At 40.5% G+C, this 26,460-nt stretch overlaps 1 protein-coding gene across 9 annotated transcripts in view; it reads left to right on the top strand.

The window, feature by feature from the left end:
- NEDD4L (NEDD4 like E3 ubiquitin protein ligase) overlaps nt 1-26,460 on the top strand; it is a 284,304-nt gene that overhangs the window by 224,716 nt on the left and 33,128 nt on the right. For 4 of the 9 annotated variants that reach the window (XM_088152728.1, XM_088152732.1, XM_088152723.1 and 1 more), the window contains 8 exons: nt 3,496-3,627; nt 4,760-4,879; nt 8,327-8,527; nt 10,748-10,825; nt 15,105-15,159; nt 15,251-15,307; nt 20,882-20,940; nt 23,128-23,193. In XM_088152728.1, coding sequence (XP_088008854.1) covers nt 3,496-3,627; nt 4,760-4,879; nt 8,327-8,527; nt 10,748-10,825; nt 15,105-15,159; nt 15,251-15,307; nt 20,882-20,940; nt 23,128-23,193 — 768 coding nt within the window. The remainder of the gene's footprint in view (nt 1-3,495; nt 3,628-4,759; nt 4,880-8,326; nt 8,528-10,747; nt 10,826-15,104; nt 15,160-15,250; nt 15,308-20,881; nt 20,941-23,127; nt 23,194-26,460) is intronic. The other 5 variants (XM_088152729.1, XM_088152730.1, XM_088152724.1 and 2 more) reach the window with 2 other exon arrangements.

Raw genomic sequence — 26,460 nt, 5'->3', positions numbered from 1 at the left:
GCAGGGAGTTGTCCATGTGTGCATACATGCAGAAAATTTAGAGGTAGAGTAGAACGTACTCCCCACAATCTGTAGATTATCCTAATAAGCAAGTAATTATCCCATCGCTGACTTCTGTGTAGTGGGGATGCACCTGTGTGAGTTCTTCTCATTTGAATCACGCAGAGAATATTGCAAAGTAGGACTGGATAATTACAACATAAATGGGAATGTCAATTTGTAGACAACAGAAAGGGATAGAAGATTCTTTTGGAAGAAATCTACTTGGCCTTTACCAGTAAAGTTGTGCAAAGCATTTGAAAGGGGTGGTTTGCAACATGTATTAGTGCAAACCAAGCACCCTTCTTTGGATTGTTAAACCAGCCATGTTTCTTGCAAAAAGCATAACTGCTTGTTGTGGGTTGTCTGAACTTCTCTGTGCATGCAAGCACATCCCTCAGCACTTCTGTGGGGACCAGCAGCAAAGCAAAGTAGCTTTGCATGCACACACACATGAAGGCAAACATGAACTTCTTTCAAAGAAATCATATGAGCCTCACCAAAAAACAAACAAAAAAGACTGCTTTAATTATTTGGAGAGAGATGCTTCATTTGTGCTAGCAGGTGTTGCAAACCATCTACTTCCAACGCTTTGCACAGCCTTATTTTCCAGACTCCAAACCTATAAATCAAATGATTGGAAAAATCCAAAAGATGTCCACAGGTAAGACACAAACAGCCAATACAAGTAATGAAAATTAATTCCAGTGGTGGTTCTTCAGGAATATAGATGCCAAGAAGAAAGGGAGGCAGTTTCCTCATTATCTATTTTTGCTTATAAATTGGAAGATAAAGGAGGAGTAATGATAATAGAAGGAATCAGGAGAAATGTCTTGTTATTAAAATGTAGCTTTACTGTTTTCACTCTTTTTATCCCATGGATTGGCGGGGGGGAACACTCTATGAAAAGTCTCTTATTTGAATAGCAAATAATTATTTTATTCCAAGAGGGATTGTTTCTTTCCTCTCCTAATCAGTTTGTTGAGGCCTTATCAACATTTAAAACTATATATTTTGAAATGTCAGCTAAATCTAGACAATTTTCCTGCATAGAATATTTCTGACTTTGCAGCTGCTATGCATTGTTATCTGATACAATTGGATGAATCGACTGTGGATCAATTTACGGTGGATTCCACAGCTAGCACCCATCAGAGAAGATCATTTGATGGGGAAGGGCTTTCCTGCACAAAAAGAAGGTTCTAAATTTACAAAATTTATACTGATGTTAGAATCTGGAGTAAAAATTATAGCTCAAGTTGAGGGAGAAATAGAAAACAATCAGGAAGAACCCCTGTTGTATCTTGGCACCTTTTTCTTTTAAAAGTCTGTTCAGGCTATTTTGGGATACACCCAGTTAAATGGGTTTTGTAACTTCCTGCCTCATGCCAAGTCTAATACTTTTTAAGAAGATAGAGATAGATAGATAGATAGATAGATAGATAGATAGATAGATAGATAGATAGATAGATAGATAGATAGAATTTGCAAAATTGTAATACCAAATTCCATTGTTGGGCTTTTAGAAAGATTTTCATAGTCTAGAAGAAAAGAACAGTAACGTTGTGATAATTCGTACTATACAAGCAGAATGCACTCACAGGTTATCCTCTAATTGCTCAGTGATGGTGAACAAATCTGTATCTCCAGCACTCCCTATTCCTAATCCACTACCGTTGGAGCACACTCATCAGCTAGGTAACAATGGTCACGATGCATCAGGGAAGTTCCCAGCACAGGGCATCCTGCTTTGAGACAGAAGGAAGAGATCTAGAGCATCCTGTGGCCCCAGAACACCCCAGGAATCCTTTGCCATCTGCAAAAAGTGAATATAAAGGGTTTTTTTCAAGTCAGGGGAGCCATGTTTAGAACAAAAGTCTACGCATAAAATGAGATGCCACCTGAGAATAAAGTTCGTTTGGCTTTCAAATTTATTTTACCCACTCTGGCATTGTTCTATTAATATACTTGATGTCGCTGAATAACCCATTTTCCTGGCTTTTTCATCTCAGATCTATGCAATGATCCTCGTTCTCATTTTAAATGAATTCCATGTTGTTACAAACCAGGAAATATTTCTCCTTAGCTACTTTTTAAAAAGGAGTTTAAAATGTTTCTTTTCATTCCAGCAAATACGTATCAGTGCATCACTATGTAAAAAAATGGTAATTTTTGTTGTTTCGTGACTGAGGACATTATTTCAAGATGTCTTTCCTTCCCTAGAAAGACCATAAACTTTAATAATCTGCTTGGCCTGCTATTATTTTATAGCAGTGACTCTTTGAATCAGAGAGTAATGGAAAATGGGTTTGTCAAAATTGCAAAGTAACATTTAAAATCAGAGGAAGAAAGGGGAGTATCTTTTTATAACCTTTTATAATCTACACAAGTAACCATGTTTTAGCTTATTGTAGTAAAAACTACAAACATTCTTTGGTACTTTTAAAGATTGTTCAATTTTAATCAGAAGCTCTCCCTGGCTCCCGTCTGTTTCATTCAATTCTAAAAAAAAATAAATGTATGCATGGACGTGTGTAGGTGTGCTCATGAAATATGTACCCATCTCTGAGTGTATACAAATACAGAGCTCCTACACTGCATGCAGTGATACACGTTTACATGATTTATTGTGCTTGTCCAGGCAGAATCTCACAGCAGGCTGTTTGTCAATATAAAGAATGCCCAGGTTCTCAATATTGCAGTTATTTCTGGGTTCAGTGTGCAAACTCAGCGGTAAAATGTTGCATGATGAGAATCTCAGATTCCAAGGTTGATCATTACAGGACAGTTCTTCCTAACAGAACTCAGATTTCATGACATCGAAGTTCAGCTCAAAGGGGATGCAGCTATTAGCAGGAAGTTTTAAAGAAAATGTTCAAAGTATCAGGACTTCCATATATTAAGCAACATAATGAGCCCGTCAGTTTAGTTACAAACTAATGTCTTTGAAATGACGACTACACAGCTTGTGACCCAGCCAAAGTCATTTAGAGTAAACCACCAGGGACCATTTCTGTCTGACTGGTACCATTTTAGTGAAGCAAATGAAGTCAATTTTTCATCATTTAAAGTATAAAAGCTTTTCTAACCGTCTTTGTTCTCAGTTCTCCTAGTACTCGTGCATTGATTATGTTCAGGCTTTTTATATTCTTCTGCTCTTTTGATTGTCTACCTTTAATGAACAGATCTCATCTTCAGCAGAGATAAAGTGGCGATCACCCCTGTCAAACTAGCATTGACAGCCTCTGTGAATTTCAGTGCCTTGCTGTTTACTTATGCATTTGCTAACCCTGCTGTTGGGAATGGAACTGAATCTTTATTTTTCTGAAAGTGACCCTTTTAAGGAAGGGGTCGGCCAACACATACCGCTCAGTTGTTCTGTTGCAAATACAGTGCTGATTGTAAGAATGACCAACTGCCACAAAGTAACACTATGGTAATTTCTTGCATAAACAGCCATCAGTGGCCTATGTTCATACTACACCGGGCTTACCTTCAGGCTGGGAAGAGAGAAAAGATGCTAAGGGACGTACTTATTACGTCAATCATAACAATCGCACCACAACTTGGACTCGGCCTATCATGCAGGTATGGACTTCTTCTCCAACAAAGCAGTGGGACCTTGATAAATCATTTGCAGCTCTTTCAGACTCCAGGATGAAAACTATGGGGGAGGACAGTTTCTGGTGAAATAATTGCCTCTCAGCGAAAAGATGTGCATCAGCTATGGCAGAATCTGCTGTGGCACAGGCCAATGCCAGATTCCATGTACATCAAACTTTGGGAGATCTGCACTGTAACGCAGGCCCACCCTGAACATCCACACTTGCATTAAGGGGGGAAATGGGCCAGTGCAACACCATGTTCTGACTTAAAACTAGGTGATTAAAAGCAGATTTCTCTTTTCCTGCTTGCTTCAATGAAGCTCTAGTCAGTTTGCAGTGAGTGAAATTGCAATTTCCTGGGGCTATAACATTGTTAATTGCAATTAGCAAACTGGGAGCTAGGTCCAAACTGCACCCCCACCTCCCCGGAGTAAATCTGCTCCTTAATTACAGTTTAGCAGCATTAAACATGAGATCAAATTAAACAGGATTTTCTAATCTCCATCTAAAGTAATCCTTTTCATATCTTGATTTAAACTTATTCATTCTCGTATTTCCTTGGCTATCTGCAATTAACATCAATGCCAGTGAACTTCTTAAGTCAAGAAATAAAGTGAAATAAAATGTAGATGATTTATCCAGGAAAATGGAACGATGCATAGGCTAGTAATTTAGTATAGAGGAAGCTGCTGGAAACAGATTACATAAACACGCAGGAACTTACACCGGTTAAGGGAATGCATAGGTAGCAGTACATAACTGAAGGTTTTTCACAATCTTGATTTATAAACCAGAGACTGGTTCAAGCACAAGGACATGAATGAGTTTCTAGATAGAAGCTTCTGTGAGACATGCAGAAGACAACAATCATTCACCTCTCGTTTGAGAAAACACTCATTCAAAAATGCCCCTAATATAAGTATATTGGGCTGCATATAGAAGATTGTTCCAATTATAGTATGTTGCCTACATTGGAATGCTTCATTGAAAGCGGGAGTGGGTGGGGGGTGTTAATTATGATTTGTCCAGTTTGGACATACTTTATTATTCCCTAGTTTAGTTTTCAGTAAAGGAGGTCATAACTTGTAGCTAACTTGTGTTTGCCTCTAATATAGCTTGCTGAAGATGGTGCTTCTGGGTCAACATCAAACAGTAACAACCATCTAAGCGAGCCTCAGATAAGACGGCCTCGTAGCCTCAGTTCTCCCACAGTTACACTATCTGCACCACTTGAGGTGAGAAGTTCTCTCCCCCAAACCAGGCTTGTTTGCCTCCTGGATTTTCATTCTTTCCATCTCATTAATTCTCCTCACCATTTCTGTTCTCCAGCCAGCTTTACAATGTCTTGTTTGTACCCCAGGCATGTTTGTACCTGTCTTTATTTTGTAATATTACACTTGCTTATCCTGACCAGTTTTCCACATTTAACAATTTAAGATTGAATTGCTTTCACCCTTAGTGCATTCATCTTCCAATAGGTAATGTGCTCCTTTGAGTATTCCTTCGCATCTTGTAAGCACATTGTATTAGAAATGCTCTTCACATTTCAGTGCTTTGTGTGTGTATTTCAGTTCAGAGTATCGTGTTTCACATTTGATGTTTTATATTTTAAATATACTTGCTTATTTCCACTTGCTTGATAAGCTAGGACTTGATTTCTAGTAGCTTTATGATGCAGTCCCTGTGGAATAGGGTTCCCCCCTGAGGTTGACATGGCCCCAGTCCTGTTGTGCTTTCATAAAGCAGTAAAAACCTGGCTCTTGTGACATGCCCTTGGTAGGATATAGCACCCCTCATGGTGGTTGATGTGGAATGTTTGTTTAATTCTAATAATAATAATAATTACCCTTCCCCAATGTGTGCCACCTACTGACTTTGGTCCTGTTTTTCTTTATAACTTGATGTTTTAATCTTATGCTGTAAAACTCCTAGAGTCACTTCGTGATTGAGGTAGCATGCAAGTTGATTAGTTGGTTGATTGATTGATAAACCCATCCAGCTCAGGAATTGTTGGATTGTTTGATTCCCTTCTCTGAGCTTTCAACTTCCATGACTAGTATTTTGTATAGTTGTAGAATCCTCCTGGTGGAGGCTGGGTACTACATGTCTAACCTAGCAGGAAAAGAAAATGGCTGGGGGAGAGAGAGAAGGGGAGAGAGAGAGAGAGAGAGAGACTTCTTTGTTTTAGAAAAGTCATTTATCCCACCACTTCTGTAGAGCAGATGATCTTATGACTTCTTTGCTATCTCGTATGCAACAAAAAGGGACTCTTCATACTGGAAAAATTGTATTAAAGTGGCAAATACAGTTCAGCATAAGCATATGTGAAGTGATACATGCATATAGAAGGTGAGAGGAATCCAAATTTCATGTGATGGCATTTGAGCTGGTGGTGGCCAACAAGGAACAGGGATCTTGACTTCTAGTGAAAAACTTGGCAGGACTTAAAACCCAGTTATATGTCTAAAAATGTGTGGGAATCATTGGTAAAGGGGTAAAAAATGAAATGCTTTTACAAATACATGGTGCAACTGGACTCAGAATTTTGTATGCAGGACTGTTCAACAGCCTCAAAAGAAGGTACAGGTTGTCCTTGCTTAACGACCCTAATTGGGACCAGAATTTCTGTCACTGAGCAAAGCGGTCATTAGGCGAAACATCACATGACTGAGTGACAGCAGTTCCAGTAGTCCTGGCTGCCGTCGTTTGGCGAGGACCTCACATTTCTCCTGCCCTGCCACGCTTGCCTCTGCTTCAGCTCCCCCCACCTGCCTATATTTTAGATGTATTATGTGTCTTATATATATTTATGGTTTTAATGTTTTTTGTAAGTCACCCAGAGTCCCCCATTGGGGGGAGATGGGCGGGGGAGAAATTTAATAATAATAATAAATAAATAAATATCCCCCCATCTCTGCCCATGTGACCGCCCTGCACTCCACCGCCCCCAGCTGATGTTCAACATCTTTCTCCCACTGCTGATGAAGCACACTCCACCGAGGCAGCTGCTGGCCCTTTGGAAGGCCGCATGAGTCCCTGCCTCAGGGAGGCCTTGTGTCACATTGGGGAGGTCTCGCAAGGCCATGCAAAGGCCTCAGGGAGTGGTAGCAGAGTGCAGGGCAACCAAAAGTGCAGAGATGGGTGGGGAGATGGGCGGGTGGGGGCAGTTGAAGCGCATGCTGCGGTCATAAATACAGGTCGGCTGCCAAGTGCCCAAATTTTGATTACATGACCTCAGGGATGCTGCAACTCTGAGGACCAGTCATAGCTGCCATTCGTTCAGTGCTATCATAACTTCAAATGGTCGCTGAACTAAGGTCATTAAGCAAGGACTACTTGTATTGTAGAATACAAGGTACAGAACAGGGCAACCAAATATCCAAGAGGCTGATGCTTCCCCATCATTAGAACTTAAATCCTATTGGTTCCTAACCAACATTCCTAATTTGTATAATACCAAATTGGTGTGAATGATAGCCAGAACAGGGGAAAATGTTCAAATAATGTTCTAATAATTTAGGAAGTTTCATTGCCATCTATGGAAAGTATGTGTAGGACTGAAGCCTTAAAAGTATAAACATATATGCAAGATACTGGGTACAGGATTGAAATCATAGTATTTTAACCTTGCATTAATTAATAACCACCAGGAATGGAAGAGAAAGTTTAGCACAAATGACTCAAAGTCACTGAATCATTTTCAGTGGCCCATAACAGTATTTAGGAAAGAGTAAACCTTTCCTGACGGGATATGTGTCATTCAGTTGAAAGGACTACCCCAAAAGGAAGCTACATTTTCCCTGCCATTTCAGTGGGTACAAGTGGGACAAAGGTGACCTAGATAGACGGACAGAGCCCAGAGTAATAGTGCCTATGTGAAGCAAAATAATGATGGTTGGAAGCAGGCAGAGCTTGACAGTCTCTCCAGGCACCACGTACTAGAACTTCTCTTAGACTGAGAAGGCCTCCACGCTCAGGTAGGACAGGCCAAGGGGCCCCTGCACTCGAGGCACCATTAGGACCAGGCCAGGTCCTGCTCTTACCCATTTGCCTGCTCCCATTCACTCAGCCTTGCTTAGGCTTTAGGCTGAGAGGAAATCAAAGCTCCATGTCCAGGCTGTCATAGTCTTGCTCCCTCGCCCTTCCAGGGTTCCTCAGGTGGAGGGAGTCTCCAAACATGGGGTGGGGTGGCAGAATCTGCAAGCTTAGCACAAGGAAATGGCCTGGGATCAGGCCTGACAGTAATGGGGTGAGAAGGTGGTTCTATCTGGAGCATCAACACCAGCCCATGACCATGGACTTCCCAGGGTCAGTTCTACAGAGCCAGCAGCTTCACTGCTTTTAGACCCAGATATATCAGAAATACAGGCAGAAGAGTACAACTTTGTCATTGGGTATATGGAGACTTCCTGTTCAGTCCTGTGACAAGCCCACTTCTTGGACTGGGAGGAGTGGTCTAATAACTGGGATTAAAACCTAGCTAGCTTAAAATAAATAATATTTTGTGCACACTCATAACAATGTAATTAGACAGGACGAAACAATTCTTTTCCAGGCTCTGTAATGGTGGAGACATCTTCCATCATTTTGGTTTTGGATCTGAGTAGGTCGTGGTGCTCATCGTCATTCATATTACACTCCGAAGTGATAGCTGTAATTCTTAAAATTTCTCTTTCCTTTAGGGGCTTCTCAAGGACTCTCCTGTGCGAAGAGCTGTGAAGGACACCCTTTCCAATCCACAGTCTCCTCAGCCATCTCCATATAATTCTCCAAAACCACAACATAAATTGACACAAAGTTTCTTACCTCCTGGCTGGGAGATGCGAATAGCACCTAATGGCAGACCCTTTTTCATTGATCACAACACCAAGACCACGACGTGGGTAAGACGAACTTTTACCTCTTGGATATGTGAAAGGGGGTAATAAGGGAAGGGAGAAACACTGCCTTCAAATAACTGTTGTTAAGTAGAGGACAATCTAAATATTGTGTCCACACAATTATTAGATAACTTATTTATTGTTTAAATGTAATTTCACTTACTAAAGGGTTTTTTTTTTTCCAATTTGCTAGTTTTTGCTTTCTGGTAACAAATATCAACAATGTTTCTCCTGTTATGGATTCAGTTTACAATATTTTAAACGTTTGCCATTGCACCCAAAATCATTGATTGATTGATTGATTGATTGATTGATTGATTGATTGACTGATTGATTGATTGATTATAAAGTAATTGTCAACTCTTAGCAATCACATGGATAGATTTTCTCCATGACAACGGAGAACCTGGTTCTTCAGTTTTTTCAACAGTGCACTCATCGCTACTGTAACTGAGTCTATCCACCTTGCTGCTGGTCATCCTCTTCTTCTCTTTCCTATCCAGAATCATGCTCTGGCTAAAAATAACCAGCTTTTCATCATTTCCAACAGCGCATAATGATTACATCATAATACATAGTATTTTGGAATAATATAAAAGAGTTACCTTTGTGTTAAGAAACATACAGGGCAGTCTGAGATTTTTTCTTTTAACTCCAATGTGGCTATTCACATCTCTGTAAAATAAGGAGCCATAAGATGAGGCAGCCAACAACAAAAGAGGTGCACATGCTCTAAAAATAAAAATGAAATATAAAAATTGTTAGAGTGAAACAAATAGCCAGTTCTGTGCTGAGTGAAATACTCTTTATCCAACCAAATCCATTTAGCCGCTCATACATTACTGTATGGTCAATAAAATAATTATACAGTTGTGATTAACCATTGATATTGGGGCAGTGGTAATGGTTTCCTACCCTGTTCACATGAAGCTGCCATAAGATACATTAGGATTCCCAAATCAGGGCTGAAAGCTCTGTTAACAGACTGTCCAAATTTTGAGTTTATCCTGGCAAAGATGGAAAATTGTTATGTAGGTACACTTGAATACCTGCATGTGCCTTCTTTAATAGAATGCTTCAACTATTACATCTAAGTTACCTGCTCAGCCTCTTTCTGCCAAATATTACCTGTGCTGACTTCTTTTTACCCAGAGCAAAAAAAATGAAGATACATCTGATTTCAGCATACAAAGTTATTGTAAGGTGAAGAAATTGAAAGATGTGTATCAAGCTTCAAATGTTCCCCACTTTGATGCTCTCCAGATGCCACAAAGCAATACATCTGGATAACACAAGGCTGGGGAAAGCTACCAGGCACGATCAAGCTGGAACAAACGTTGACTTACACATGCAACATTTTCAAGGGTTTTCTTCACTCTAGCTTTGTTTATTTTTGAGGGGGGCTACATGTCTAATATTTAGGTATGTCTGTATGAAATCAGAATGACTTGGTTCTGCTCATTGCTGTAGAAATCTCTTCCCTTGGAGGTTTGTCAGGATCATAGCCAAGGCATAATGCAGTGCTTTTCAGTTCTGAGTGTTCTGCAGATACAGGGGGAAAAGAAATGGTTTACTATACAGGTCGTCCTCACTTAATGACCACAGTAGGGACCAGAAAATTCATTGTTAAGTAGGGCAGTTGTTAAGCAAGTCGTGCCCAATTTTACAATTTTTTTTGCAGTGGTCATTTAGCGATTCACCATGGCCATTAAACGAATCACCTTGTTCCCTGTTGATTTTGCTTGCTGGAAGCCAGCTGGGAAGGTCGCAAGTGGTGATCATGTGACCCTGGGACGCTGCAACTGTCGTAAGTGCCAGGCACCCAGATCACAATCATGTGACCGTGGGGGTGCTGCAGTGGTTGTAAGTGTGAGGACCAGTTGTAAGTCCCTTTGTTCACACCATTGTAACTTGAATGGTCATTAAACGAATGGTCATTAAGTAAGGACTACCTCTACAACATCCTGGTAAATGTGGTCATCCCTAGTCTAATTTACTGAAAAGGAGAGAAACTACATAACTCAAAACAATCTCTTGAAAATGGTTGCATAACTTGCTTGCAGTAACCTGTAAAAGTAGTAATGTTAAATGTTTTGGTACAAAAAATTATTTTTTCTGAAATCTAAGTATGACTGAACAAGGAAGTAAGTTTAGTGTCATAGGCCCTGATAAAGATGTAAGTTCAGTAAGGATGTTCTTACAGCAGTCTGCTTATCACTTCAGGAAGATCCCCGACTGAAATTTCCAGTACACTTGCGGTCAAAAGCGGCTTTAAACCCGAATGATTTGGGTCCCCTTCCTGTAAGTATCCACATTGTACCTTTGAACCTAGGCAACCTTTGTGCCTGCTGCAAATGTAGTTTGGCAACCTTTCCTTACCTGGGTGCATTTCAAAGAATTGCTGAGTATACCTATCTGGAAGGTACCCAGGTTACGAGAGAGAGAGAGAAAGAGAGAGAGAGAAGGGTGTGTGTGTGTGTGTGGTTGTATGATTATGGCAGTAGTCGCTGGTTTGATTGCAGCACTAGAAAGCTTCACTTGTGTACAAATATGTTCCCCTGAATTTTCTTTGTGATGTGCAACATGGCAAAGTAGCCATAAGTGAAGGTTATGACTTTGCAGGTCCTGCATTTATGATGGTTACTATTCAAACAAAACCAGTAAAGAGGATTTAATTGGAAGGAATAACGCTACTTGCCAGCTGGGAATTTGGCTAATTTCATGATATAGACAGCAGATAGCTTTTAAATGTCTGCTTACATTTTTTCTGTGTTTTATTAGTCTTTACAAACACAGCTTATTATTTGGTTTACTTCACTTCCAGTTTTAGCATTCACCCCTCTCTCTGTCAGAGCGAGATGTTTTGCAAGATTGTGCTTAGCGGCAAAGATGCTGCGGTTTTGCTTTCTTTTCAGAAGAAAGAACAGAACCACTCTTGCTATTTTCAGTGGTCTGGATTCTCCCCCTCTCAATTTGTCTGCCTCTTGAAGATAAACCACAGTTTCATCACAGCTAGCCATCTGTACATTTTAAGACTTTTAAAAGAACAGACAAACAGGTTGGTTTAATGTAGCTCGATGTTTCTCAACCTTGGCTACTTTAAGATGTGTGGACTTCAACTCCCAGAATTCCCCAGCCAGCATTTTTATGTGTGTCAAAAAAAAGAGAGAGGGAGAGAACTCTCAACGTTGCAAGCACACTCTCTCAATCCAGCATCAGTAACTGTTACAATATGCTATTGAGAACTTCTCATCCAGAATCCATAACCGTTTTCCAGGGTTGAAAGCAACTGTCTGTTCTTATAAGACCAGGATAGCCTGCTTCAAAAAGAGGTGTATGGGTCCCTTGGCAAGCACACCTGTTTCTGAAGGCATATGAAAGTTTCCTCTTGGTACCTGAATATCCACATCAGTTATGGAGAGAGGCATCCTTTCTAGAATTAAAGCTGGAGCCTAGTGTTATTTTATTTGACGTATTGTCCCTTTGCCCATTAAATTCAATTTAAAAACGTCAAAGCAAAGCTACAAATAATGGTAAGATAAAAAAACAGAAGCTGGGACATACAGCGCAATAAAACCAAAAAGTAGAACAGATAGTATTGTCTCCACTGCCACTTAAGAGCAGGTAAGAGGAGCTGGTCTGATTTTGCTTGAGAAAAAGTTCCATATGGGTAGTCCTCATTTATCTACACTCATTGGGATCAGAAACTCTGCCATTAAGTAATGTGGTCCTAAGTCAAAAAAACCATGTGACCACGCTACTTAGTAATGGCAGTTCCGGCAGTCCCAGTTGCCGTTGTTAAGCAGGGACCTCACTCGACCATGACTTCCAATTTCCTGCTAGCTTCCTCATTGACTTTGCTTGTGGGAAGCTGGCAGGAAAGGTCACAAATCGTGATCACATGACTACAGGATGCTGCAATGGCCATAAGTATAAGGTCAGGTCGTAACTACCACTTGTTCAACACTGTCGTAAATTTGAACAGTTGCTGGACGATTGGTCATTAAACGAGGACCACCTGTAATTGGAATCTGCTACAGAAAAAGTCACATCTTCAGAATTCAGGGACCCACTTCTCTGTGTGGAGGCACATACAGTAAGGGTTCTGGGGATAATTGCAAAACATGGCTAGATCCTTATGCCATCCATGGCTTCTAGGTGCAGTATAGGGATTGTTACACTTTACCCATCTTATGACTTAGTTGTGAGTCCCAATAAATTCATTTGGGTATTGGGGCAACATAAAAAGTAGCAGCAGTAGCAACTGCAGCTCTGAACCAAGACTGACTATTCTGACAGCAGTTGTCCCAGCCTTCAGTCAGAAGTCTTCTCCAGCCCTGCCTAGAGATGCTAGGAAAGTCTTCCATAATTAGGGGTAGAAATTGGAATAAGACCCGATTTTGTTGCTGAAGACTTGTTTCTCAAAACCAGGAAGTAACTATTGAATATATATAGTTCTCCCCTGGACAATTCACGTATTACTGGTGTGGAATCTCTGCCAAAGGCTTATTGTCTGGGCCTGCTCTGTTCTTCCTGGCTCTCATTTTTAAAATAATGATAAAATATGCCACCAACAGGAAGTCATTTTATGTAGTCTTTTTTTGCACTAGATAGTAATTCAATCGAGCCATCTTTAATATTGATGTATTTTCCAAACCTGGCCTTCTGTAATCAACGATATTTTATTTTATGTTAACAGTTCTAGGAACAAAATTAGATTTGTTTTTAATTATCAGGGTTTTTTTTAAATGTACTGAATCCCTAGAACAGTTAATTCACCTTTTGGTTATTGGCTAAGACAGGGTAAATATCGTTTTCAAATTAAGATACTAGAGTATAGCATATATTGTAATCCTGAGAATATCCCAATCCAGCTTTTTGAGAGCTGAGTAAAAATTCCTTCTCCCTGTCTTGCACACACAGTAAAGCTTTGGTTCTTTTGCTATTCTGACCATACCTTCTGTATTATCTCTGTATTTTAATTCTACATTTCTCATATGTAAGAACAGACTAATGTCCTTATCATGCTGTTCTTATGAATGTAAATACTCCAAATTACTGTATATGTGAAATGTTCCTTTAGTTGCAATTACAACTAGAAAAATCTCCTTTCTTTAGGTGAGTGCTTTGTCTCATTTGGCAAACCCTTGCAGTCCTCCCAAAAGCTCTATTTTTAAGGGCTTTTTTGTATATCTTCCTGTAATTTGGGCTGTTTTAAGAAAAATACCTGTAACATACCAGCAGCACCTCCTTGCTGCTTTCTGTAGAACAAACAAGAGATGGATTCTTTCCTTTTTGTTCAGATTTTGCTCCTCTTATTGTCTCAAAGCTTCAGTTCACTTTTTTTCTTCTTCCTCAACTGTGGGGAGTCAAGATAGTTTTATTCTCTACTTAAAGTAAGTGCAGAAACTGCCAGCCATGTCTTGCTGCTCCCTCTTGCAAGAAACACAATGGGAAGGAATTGTCACAATCCTTGTATTTCCTGGCCTTGTTGGAGCAAAAAATGAGTAGTCTATTCACTATTCCATTATATTTTCTGTGGACCTGGGTCTGGTTTTTTAAAATTTCTGCAATATTATTGTTGCTGGTAGTTTTTAGATGTGGGAACAGATGGAATTTAGAGGAGGCAGCAGCAACTGTACTTTTGGCCCTTTCTGCATATGCACGACTTGTGAAATAGAAGCCATCTCTTATATTTTATATATATAAATGCATTTTTATTAAAAATTTATCTTCCTTTTTAAATCTTTTTTTTTTTAAATATTTTTTTAATGAAATAGAAGCCATCTCATCCCCACTCCTGATACAGAAAGAGGAAGATGTACTTTCTCTCTTCTCTCTTTGAGATTTTGTAGGCTCCTGGAGAAGCAAAGTGATATAGCATTTCTGGAAAGAGGTAGCTCAAGGGTTGGTAATGTTTTACTCCCTGACCTCCAACATTATAAAATTAATTAATTAAAATGGCAAAAATTGTACAACGTAGCCAATTTTCACAAGATCTCTATGTTAGACTTCATGATATTTTGGCTACCTTTCATTTTTTTCAATTATACCCACCTATTTATTTATTTTTAATATATTAATTTGGTGCAGGAGGGAGTTGGTAACAATGTGCAAGACTGCATAGAGGTGCCTACCACCTGAAAAGGTTGCTACTTCTAGATGAGTTCAAGAGTAATTTCTCTTCCGTTCCTTATGTGTTCTGCATATGCTATGGGATTTGGGGAGGGGGGAGTTTCAGTGGCACCATAAATCAGGGGATTGACTAATAAGCCACTGGTTACAACAAACTCTGTTTCCTGGAAGAAACAAAACCACATGGAGTTCTGTGGAATCCGTCTTCTTCCTATTCAGTGTCAGAAGGCAGCATTTGCAAAGGATTTGCCTATGCCAGGCCCAGATCAGGGCCTCTAGGTGAACTCTACAATTTCAATTTCATTGTATAATGCATGAAACATCCTTTAAAAGGAGAGGGAGGATACATGAAATGATATGCCTGTTTTGAAAGAAGTGTTTGAACGTAACAGCAATAAATATTAACTCTGCTTCTGATGTTGCTTTTGTTGTTCTTTAATTACAGCCTGGTTGGGAGGAACGGATTCATTTGGATGGAAGAACTTTTTATATAGATCATAGTAAGTAGGCATATGCAGGTTCTACAGCAAATAGATGAAGGGAGGTCATCATTATTGAAGTGAAAGCTTTGTAATTTTACTCTTCATTTAGGAAGCCAGGTGTTGCTATGTGGCGAGATTCATACCCGAGACTTAGTGCCCTCTTACGGTACTGTACAATTCACCAAAAGCTTGCTTTAATTGGCTCATCAAGCTTTGTCCCTATTGATCTTGTGAAGCATTAACATTTCTTCTTTGTGGTTGTTTTTGTTGAATTTTTTGGATTTTCTTTTATTTATTTATTTATTTATTTTCCTCTTTGGTGTTGTGGATGGATCCCATGGCTTATATGCACTTATTAATAAATGGAAGCACACTCTAGGAATAGAAAATAAGATGAGAAAAAAAAGAAATGATGTAGCCATGAGTCTGTATATACATAAGTAGTAGAAGAAATTTTTGATAGAATCTTTCCCCTCACAAATTGATTAAAGAAGGTCTTGGGGCAACGCCAGTTCTGACCTTATTTTCTATTTGTGGCATGTTAGTTTGCACCCACCCTGTTAATCTCTATCCACTTTTGTTCCTTGAAGTCCTAGTCTAAATGGCGTTTCATTGTAGATATGTCCTATTACAGCACTTCTGAACAAGTGTGTGGATCTTTGTTGTGTTTTGATTTTCAAGTGGCAACAGAAATAATTGTTCTTCAACTGGGAATGTTTGTGATTTTTTAAAATCTTCATAAATACATTTGTTCAACATCTTCTTGGGCTAGAATGTGAAAGGAAACCCTCTTTTTGAAACTTGAAAAATTAACCTTTTAAAATTATTGCACCAGTGTTGTAATCTCTGTTGTCTTTGAATATCCATCAATTAACCATGATACTTAATTGCACAATATTTTAAGTTAATTATTTATAAAGAATGCCTGTATAAAGTAGCTTCTGGATCTTGAAAATGCATGAGTAGGCTTTAAGTAGAATCATATTCTTTAAAATAGAGAATGGAGTCGATATTTAGAACTAGATTAATCTCTTCAGAGAATTGTTACAGAATTAACTAAGAAATGCCTAAATGCTATGTGATCAATTCTCTGTTTATTACTACTTTTGGAAGACAGAAACAACAGAAGTTAAATTCTACCTTTTCTGTTGTTGACCCTTTCCTCTTAAATGGTTCTGCTTCCCCAAATATCTGTTACTCCAAGCCTGGTCTGCCTGAGCCTGTTACCAGCCTCAGAATAATAGATCTTTGAGGGTCATCTTTGTTTAAATCTTGCACTGGCACAAAAGTGGGCACCCTGCATATTAAGTATTTCTTTTCTCTTACCATCAATTGTAAGGCCTTACCTTTTGCTGCAGCAGTATCAACATATATTTTTTCTGCTCCCTTTATGGCAGCAGGGTAAAATCAGACACAGCTCAGTGAATCTCTGCCCTGTTTGCAATTAAAAGTGTCTTAAAACCAGCTGGGTTGAAGCATTGCAGTCATGCAACCTTATATCTCTCTTGCCTTGCTTGGTGCATCTGTTTCTCTTGCACAATAAGACTGATGGCCATGCCAGTTTCACTGCTAGATTCAGGTTTTATTTTATTTTAATGAAGGTATTTTATTAATCACATTCATATAACCCACCAAATCAACCATGGATTCCTGGAGGTTCACAGTAATAAAAACATGAGAAAACATTACAAATATAATAATGAAAATGTAAGAAAACATTAAAAATTAAGATGTCACAATAAAAGTAAATGTATGTTAAAATAAACTACTCCAGCTCAAATACAGCCTTCGCTCCTCAGGATATTCCAAACCAAATAACCTCAACACATAAACAATCCCAGGAAAATGGCAGCAATTACACATTAAATCTTCGTAGCATTTGCTGGAATATCATCAGGGAAGGAACATGCCTGATTTTTGGGGGGAGATATCCATAGGGCCAGGGCAGCAGTAGAAGAACTCCTCCTGGCCCAGCTCCCCTCACTTCATGGAAATGGGGAATGATTAATAGCTTTCCTGGGAAGGAAAATAACTTTTCTCAGCACTTGCAATTCCGGTTGGAAAAGTTAGCCCTATAGGTGCCAAGCCACGTAGGGTTTTATAGGTCAAAACCAGCATTTCTATCCCAAGGACTGGAGCAGATTGTTCTTTTGAGATTGTTCTCTTTGTTAATGAGAGGGCCAGGGTTTAAGATGTTGGGTTAATACTGGGGAGACACAGGTCCAGTCTAACTTCGGCATTGTAGGAGGAGAGCTATGTTAGTTTTGGTAGCAAATAATCAGGAGGAGTCTGGTAGCACCTTTTCCAACGAATACATTTTATAAAAAGGCTTCAGCTTTCATGAGCTGCAGCTCTCTTCATCAGATCTTCATCATAGAGTGGCTAGAACAGTGTTCCTCAACCTTGACCACTTGAAGATGTGTGGACTTCAACTCCCAGGATTCCCCAACCGGCATGGCTGGCTGGGGAATTCTGAGAGTTGAAGTCCACACATCTTAAAGTTGCCAAGGTTGAGGAACACTGGGCTAGACTGATCTAGGATTTCAATTAGGATGAAGCAATGGGGGGGGGGGTAAGGAGGGGAGGCAAGTTGGTTATGCAGTTGCAGGTGACATGTAATCATAACCCAACTAGAAAAACACCAGCCCTAAATTCCGAGACTGTTTATGATCTTCTGAGCCCATCTGCCAAAGTGATGATACCACAGTCACAAAACAGTGTTTTTTCTAAAAAGACACTAAACAACACTGTTTTTCTAGAAACACAAAACACTGTTTTTCTAAAACAGTGACTGTTTTAGAAAAGTGGGTCTTTAACAACATCATCAAGTGAGAAATTGTTGAACTTGCATACATCAAAAGCTTTCAGGCAATCTTAGAAGGTCTCAACAAACACAATGGGTTTTTAACACATTACAGTTCTTAACTGATAAGGTACTTGCAATCTGTCCTACATGTAACCTTTTACATGGTTACTTTGGATCATCACTATCACTCAGCCCAACCTACCATACAAGGTTGGTGTGATGTGGAATAATTGGAGGTGGTGTTGTATACACTGCCTTAAGCTCCCAAAGGAGAGGCAGGATATAAATCTAGCAAATAAATACATTCAATTGCACACACTTGAAAATGTTAGAGAAATCTTAATTATATTTATTTTACTTTAAGTTCCCAGCAGCTACAGCTGGGAAGTTCATTTATTAGGGCCAAAGTAAAGGCATTTTTAGACTGTGGATGTTGGCGTTTTTCTTGACTAACCATTATAGCTGTCTGTTGTTGTTTTTTTAAAATCAGTTTAAAGCATTATTGATTGCATCACACTCTCAGTCAACACTTCTTCTAAACCACTTCTCCAATTAGCAAAGTGGAGTGGGGTGTCATCAATGTGAACCATTCATAGTTTTCCTCTAATAAAGGTGTCCTCAGTTTAAAAGCTCATCAGTGTAGAACAGGTTTCTAGGCTTTACTAATATTTGCAGCTGCCTTGAGAATTTTGGGAAAGGAATATAGCCACAGCCATACAGTACAAGATTACCATAGTGCTATTTTGCTTTTATTTATTTATTCATACATACATACATAAAATGTATAGGCTGCCCAATTCCCAACAACACTGGGTGGCTTACAATTCAATTTTTTTTAGAAAAATTTACAGAAGACAAAAAGAAGTCATGAGTATCCCCAAAACAGCATGTAACCAAAAAAAAAAAAAAACCCACATCTAGCAGGGGGTTCAACCTTCACTCTGCCCCAAAGCCTGGGAGAATAGCCAGGTCCTTAATAGCTTCCTGAACGTCATCAGAGTGTTGCAATGTTGTGCTCTGCCTTTTCCTGGAAAAATGCAGTTTGTACTTAGGAATCCATATCAATGTTATGCATTATAGACGAGTCATTGTGTGTTTTTTTTCCTTGTTTGTGGGTGCTGCCCAAAAGCTTATTTCCTAAGGAAAAATTTTGTACTAAGAAAATGTACAATTTTGTGAAATAAGAATTTTGAGTTAGACTACATAGGAAAAAGTAAAGATAAATGACAATATTCCCTTTCATCACCTCTGCACCTTAACCAAATTCTATTTAGTAAGAAGGTACACGTCCAATTAACCTTTCTTGGTAGATGGAGGAACAATTTCCTTCCTTCCTTCCTTCCTTCCTTCCTTCCTTCCTTCCTTCCTTCCTTCCTTCCTTCCTTCCTTCCTCCCTCCCTCCCTCCCTCCCTCCCTCCCTCACGGGAAGGGGAGAATGTGAGGAGGGAGGAAGGAAGGAAAGAAAGAAAAGCCAGTGACTCCTCTGCTCAGTCTTCTAGGCAGCAAGGGTTAACATGTAGAAGTTGAGTTAATGCAAAATATTGTCTGAGCATCAGGTATTAAATTATTTTTATAGGAGAAGGGTTGTTTGTTCCTTATTAAAAGATGTTAAACACAGAGTGAAAAAAAGAATACCAAAAAGTATAAAACAAATAAAATAGCTTCTATTATAACTAGGGAATGAAAAGTAGCAAAGTTTGTTTTGTCAAAAATTCAGTTAGAACTTGCCAGAACACCAGCAGTTAGAAGCCAGCAATGGAGTTGCAGAGCATTTGGCAACTAACTGTGGAAAGCAGTTTTGCATTAGTTGCCCAGAATTCCTTGGTGGTTCTCCTATCTGGGGAAAACCAGTCATATGTTTTGAGTACAAGCTTAGGTGCCTCCCTAGTTCATGCTAGCATGCACAGCAGTTCATTCCTCTGCTTAATCTTTCACCATCATAAAATGCTCAATTAAACAAAAAAATCTGTTAGAGATTATTATTGTGAGTATATAGGGGACTTTAAATGAATGACAAATTATTCAAGGAACATCTTTTTCCATATTGTCTTAAGTTACTTCTTTAAACTATTAACCTTGCTCTGCTCTCTATAAAAAAGATTTCAGAATAAGGAAATCTTTTCCCTAGTTGTAGGCAAATAAATATGTTCTAGAGGTATCTGAATGGAGCCTAACTAGAACTAAATTTGGAAGGAGAAGCAAAGGAAAGCCAGAAAGGTGGAATCAACTTTTGAGAAACGGACTTAAATGTTTCTGAAAGGACTATATTATATAGAAGCTTGACTGGAACACTTAAGTCAGCTTTCCCCAGACTGGCACCCACCCACCCCCCAGTGTGTTGAACTAGAACTGCCACATCCCCAGACATAAAGTTCATTCAAAGTGCTAGTTAGGGATTGCAAATACATTACATAATATATGTAATAAATCTATTGCAATCTTGCTACATCCAGTACACTCAAATATTTTCCTTTTAGTGGATCACATTAAGGATGTGCTATCCAAATGTGAAATATTTTGAATTCAAACCATTCAGATTTCAAAATGTCCAAGTGCAAAGTAGTTGTTTCACATTGATAGTGAGCTTTTTATCCCCACCAGCACCACCACTTTGGAAACATTTTGAGCATCAGACAGCTGTTTCAAGCTCAGAACAGCTGGTTTAAGTGGTTAAATTCAAAATACTTTGCCCATTGTTAGAATGGAGTCTCTGCATTATAGAGTGAGTTTATGTGGGATTCAGATGGCTAAATAAAACCCAAAAGAAAGTTGACAGCTCCTTGCTGCTCTTTAAAATGACCCTTTCATTTATAAAGTCCTCTTTTCTTCAGTGGTATCAGAGTATCTACTGTTGTTTTGTTGTGGCTGTTTTTGTTTTAAAAATGGAATGCGAGAAAAGAACTCGTGTTGCAATTTTTCTTGTTTAATTTTCAGATAATAAAATTACCCAGTGGGAAGACCCCAGACTGCAGAATCCTGCTATTACAGGTCCAGTAAGTACTGTACAGAAAGCTTGAATTCTTTTGCGAAACGGCTGCTGTGATTAGTTTTTTGAACTTTGAAAGAACATCATAAGTAGAGGATGGCTGACTTTGGAGGCTGTACCTGTGGTCCACCCTAATAGTGACATTGATATCACCCATTTTTCTCATCCAACCTTTTAGCTCTCTAGATAGTTCTTAGTGCTAAAAAAGAATCCCAAACAGTGAACTTGGGTTTGCAGAGAGAATATAACCCATTCCAAATCATATATAAATTCCCATTCTTACTCACCCCCTATTAGCAGTTTGATAAAGAGGAGAAAGCCTTTTTTGAAGTTAGAAACATTGGTCCAACTAATCCTGTATCAACCATTATTTCAGGTTTATTGAAATAAGATGCTACCTGGAAATGCCAGTACTGGAGTACCCCTTACCATTACTGAAGTACACAATATGGTTCCAGTATCAGCCTAGAGCAATGTTTTTCAAACTTGGCAGCTTTAAGATGTGTGGACTTCATGCTGCCTGGGGAATTCTGGGAGTTGAAGTCCACACATCTTAAAGCTGCCAAGTTTAAAAAACACTGGGCTAGAGTGTCCTGTAGAACTGAAAACAGACAGGATGCTTTCTATAAGGTTGCTATAGTTCAAACTAGCTTTGGGTATAAATTGGAGAATGGGAACCTGCTTTCTTTTGGCTCCTACATACAGTATATGCACAAAAGAGTTATTTTTAAGAGTCTAAGAGTTTTATTTTGACCCATTACTATCATTACCCTGTCCTCACTTTATGACTTTCAGTTTCCTGAAGGAAACAAAGACATAACTTACAACTGCAGGGCTGTTTTGCCCTTTTGGATACCCAACTATCAAATATAATCATAATCATTACCTATATTCATTGCAGCCTGCAAAACAAGTAGCCTTCAAGAAGTTGACTAGAAGCATAGTGTGTGTTTTGCTCTGTTAACTTCTGCACAGAATTTTTCCCACTGTGAGGAAATAGTATTAGCAAGCAGACGGCTGTTTCCCGCTTCAGCATGTCTCGAGCACACTTCTTCTGTGCTTCCTCTGGAGCTCTGACAGGAGTCTTCATTTTCCCAAAGGAGATAATAAAACTAGTTTGCAAATAAGTTATGTCTTTAGTAGAAAACTAAGCATTTTCAAGAGAGCAAGAAATCATGTTCGTTCCTATCTGGTTGTATAAATAAGAAAGGTGTACAGACGCTTTCATAATTTGACATACTGATACAGGAGATTCTATTTTGGCATTATTAACTGGCAGGAAGAAAAGATAATAATACCAACTTGAATGCCTGGTAACCTGGAAAGAAATAGAGATATCTGGAAAGGCTTGGAACCTATCGGAATATGCAACAATTTTAAAAAGCCTCTTTGTTCTAAGTTTAAAATCAACATATTACATCCAAAACATTCCATTGGAACATATTAAATGAGTTGTGTTCCAGTGAAAAAAGTTCCAAAGTGTTCCTCCATGAACTTAAAACAAATCATTGTTTTCATCCTACAGTCACCAAAGTAGATGAGTGTCCATGCTGACTGTTACCTACCAGTAACATGGTTACTGTTACAGGAGTAACAGTAACTTTAAACAGTAAAATTACTGGAGTAGGTTACCTCCCTACTCCATGGCCAAGGGGACGGCTTAAAAAAAAAATTATTTATTAATTGTGCACTGAATATGGACAACTGCTTCATTTACTTTTGTGTTTCTAAGATCAAAAACAAGGGAGCAAACTTTTCTTCCAGGTTTCTATTGTTCTGCAAGGCAGAACACTCAAAATAACATGGGGCTGCACACTCTGTTTGGTCCTGGGCTTGGGATGAAACCTCAGAATACAAACACACAAAAACTCAATCCATTTCTGGTTCTGGTGAAAGTCTCAGCCCAGCTCAAGTTTTCTTTTAAATTGCATCTTTCTTTCTAAGGTAACTACCTAACCAGAAGAATTTCAGTATGTATTGAGACAAGTAGGTAATTTAAAAAGCTCAATATTCAACTCCTGTAGGGGTGGGAAATCACATATCGAAACAGTTTTTTATATGTATCATATAGGACCACAGGCATCAGGTGAGGGTTAAGGAAATGAGTAATTAAAGAGAAGTGGGTGGTCCCAATGTAGATCTTTCATGATCATTTGATGCTTTAAGCTAACAGCACAGTGTTCATGTCTTCCAGGCTGTTCCATATTCCAGAGAGTTTAAACAGAAATATGACTACTTCAGGAAGAAGTTAAAGAAGCCGGTAAGTAAATACTTATTTTATTTATTTATTAAATTTATCTCCGCCCATCTCCCCTGATGGGGGACTCTGGGCGGCTCACATAAATATATATACAATCACATAAAACATGAAAACTGTACAAAACGTTACTAAAAGAAAAGAAAAAGAAAAAATCCAAGAGGCTGATGGTTTCCAGAGCTGCAGACGACAGGGGTCTAAGGGACTAGCCATCCCCATGCTTGATATCTTCCCTCCCCACCCCAGGCCAAGCGGCAGAGCCAGGTCTTCAAATCCCTCCAGAAGGCCAGGAGTGAGGGGGCCAATCTCATCTCCAGGGGCAAGATATTCCAAAGGGCAGGGGCTACAGCAGAGAAGGCCCACCTTCTGGACCCCTCTAGTCAGAGTTCTTTTACCGAGGGGGTCCGAACCATGCCCCCTCTGTGTGATCGGGTGGAATGGGTTGAAGTCATGGGAAAGAGGCGGTCCCTTAGGAAACCTGGTCCCATGCCATGCAGGGTTTTAAAGGTGATAACCAGCACCTTAAATTGGACCCGGAAGCAACCTGGTACCCAATGCAGTTTGCAGAGCAACAGTGCTATGTGGGCCCTTCTTGGGGCTCCAAAAATAGCCTGTGTGGCTGCATTCTGGACCAGCTGTAGCCTCTGGATACTCCAAGGGTAGTCCCATGTAGAGCGCATTGCAGTAGTCTACATGGGAGATAACAAGGGCATGGGTTCCAAGGGCATCCCAGGAAAGGGCATAACTGATGCACAACCCAAAGTTGTGCAAAGGCCCTTCTGGCCATGGCTGCCACCTGTTCTTCAAGCAGGAGCCGTGAGTCCAGGAGGACCCCCAGATACCTCATCCCATGATGACAGATGATCTCACCCAACGGTTTCATGTAGATGTTGAAAAGGAGCGGGGAGAGAACCGAATCCTGTGGCACCCCACAGAGGAGGGGCCAAGGATGGGACCTCTCACTCCCTATCACCACCGATTGGGATCGGCCCTGAAGAAAGGAGGTGAACCAGCACAAGACTGTGCCGCCCACCCCCAATTCCCTGAGCCGTCCCAATAGGATACCGTGGTCGACAGTATCGAAAGCCGCTGAGAGATCAAGGAGAGCAAGGATGGTCGCACTTCCACCATCCCACTCCCACCAGAGATCATCCATAAGTGCAACCAATGCCGTTTCCATTCCATAACTGGGCCTGAAACCTGACTGATAAGGGTCCAGATAATCCGTTTCCTCCAGAACCCTTTGGAGCTGTGATGCCACCACTTTCTCAACCACCTTTCCCAAAAAGGGGAGGTGGGAGACTGGACAGAAATTGTCCAGTATGGTAGGATCCAGGGAGGGCTTCTGAGGAGGGGGTGCACCAACGCCTCTTTAAAGGGCACTGGAAACACTCCCTCCTGCAAGGATGTATTAACTATCACTTGGATCCAACCGCATGTTACCTCCCAAGCTGCTTTCACCAGCCAGGAGGGGCATGGGTCCAGATGACAAGTGGTGGCCCTCACAGTCTGGAGGATCCTGTCCACTTCCTCAGGAACAACAGGATCAAACCGTTCCCAGATAACTAGGCAAGGACAATCCCCTGGTATCTCCCCAGACCCTGCGCCACGCTCGGAGCCTAACTTGGAATGAATCCGAGTGATTTTATCCTGCAGGTGCTCTGAGAATTCCTCCATGCGGCCTTGCAAATGAATCTCCAGATCCCCCTTACCGAGGAGGGATCTAGTGATCCCAAACAGGGCCGCCGGGTGGCACTCTGCGGATGTGATAAGGGCAGAGAAGTATTGGCGCTTTGCCGCTTTTATCGCCACAATGTAGGCCTTGATAGCAGCTCTAACGTGTTCGGTCGGATTCAGTCTTTGTCTTCCTCCAGCGGCACTCTAGACGTCTCTTCAGAACCCTCAACTCCTCCGTAAACCATGGGGAGTGTCGGGGCCAATGTGGCAAGAGAGGTCGCTTAGGCGTGATCCTGTCCAAGGCCCCAGCCGCCTCCCTATTCCAGGTGGCACCCAAGGCCTCTGCTGGACCATGCAGCAGATCCACGGGAATACCCCCCAGCTCCCTCTGAAATCCTGATGGGTCCATCAGGTGCTGGGGGCAGACCAGTGGCATGGGTCCTGCCTCCCTGTGGAGGGGGTGGCATAGGAGAAACTCAGGGTCACCAGGCCGTGATCTGACCATGACAAAGGGAAAAGCTGTAAATCTCCCTTCAGATCACTTTGCCATTGCTCTGACAAGACCAAATGCAGCCAATGTGGCCATTGTCTCGGGTTGGGTCCCGCACAATTTGAGACAGGCCCAAGGCCACCATGGTGGCTATGAACTCCCAAGCTGCCTCCGAGGTCCATCCCAGGGACAGCAGGTTGAAGTCCCCCAGAACCATAAGTCTGGGGAACTCTACCGCCAGCCCCGAGATGGCCTCCAACAGCTCAGGCAGGGAGGCTACCATGCAGCAGGGAGGCTGGTACAGTAGCAGCACTCCCAACTGTTCATGGGAACCCAGCCTGAAAAACAGTGTCTCACAGCCAGAAACTTGTGGAGCAATGCCCCTGAAGGCCACCAGAGATTCTCTATTTTGTGATAGAGTTGGTAGCCTTAATATAGGGAAGCAAACTTCCCTGTTATCTTATGTTGCTTTCTACAATACGTTTTGCTTTGCCACTGCAGTTTCTAATTATGCAGAATTTTTCTCTTTTTCCTTTTTTTCTCTTTCAACTTCCATTGCACTGTTCCATGTGCTCCTATCTGTCCACTATTTCCATTTAATCAGCTCACAGGCTACTTTTTCTTTCCCTCCCACACAGCTAAATTCACATACATTTTTGCCACTGTTTTTTTCCAGCCACTAAGGGTTCATTTTCATACCTTGCTCACTACAGCACAAAGAAGCTTCACTAACCATTTCTGAGGGCCTCCATCTCATCCCCAGCCCACTGCTAAGGCAGCATAGACCTGTCTTTAGTTGTCCCAGTTTAGAAATGGTATTTCCCTTCTTCTTCCAACACAAAAGTTCTCATGTAGTCAATCTAAAGGACTTTGGGCCTGAATGTGGAAGTGACATTGTCAAAAACAGTGATCTGCTCGGCTTCAGTTGGTTCAACAAGTCTGCTGTGGAAACACCTCCTCCCTTCCAGTCGCTGGACACTGCACTTCCAGGGCCTTTTAGCTTTGGCAGCAAGAGAGACTGGACACATTTCTCATTGATTGGCCATGAGAAAGGCCCTTGAGTGAAAAACAGAGATATATTTCATAGAATAAATGCAGTTCAG

Source organism: Python bivittatus, unplaced genomic scaffold (genome assembly GCF_059951505.1).
Source record: "Python bivittatus isolate LINGU-HERP-01145 unplaced genomic scaffold, Pbiv_v1 ctg000570_np1212, whole genome shotgun sequence".
In the NCBI taxonomy this organism is placed as follows: domain Eukaryota; kingdom Metazoa; phylum Chordata; class Lepidosauria; order Squamata; family Pythonidae; genus Python; species Python bivittatus.
Note: the sequence above shows the minus strand (reverse complement) of the source record. Positions and strands in the feature narration are given on the sequence as shown.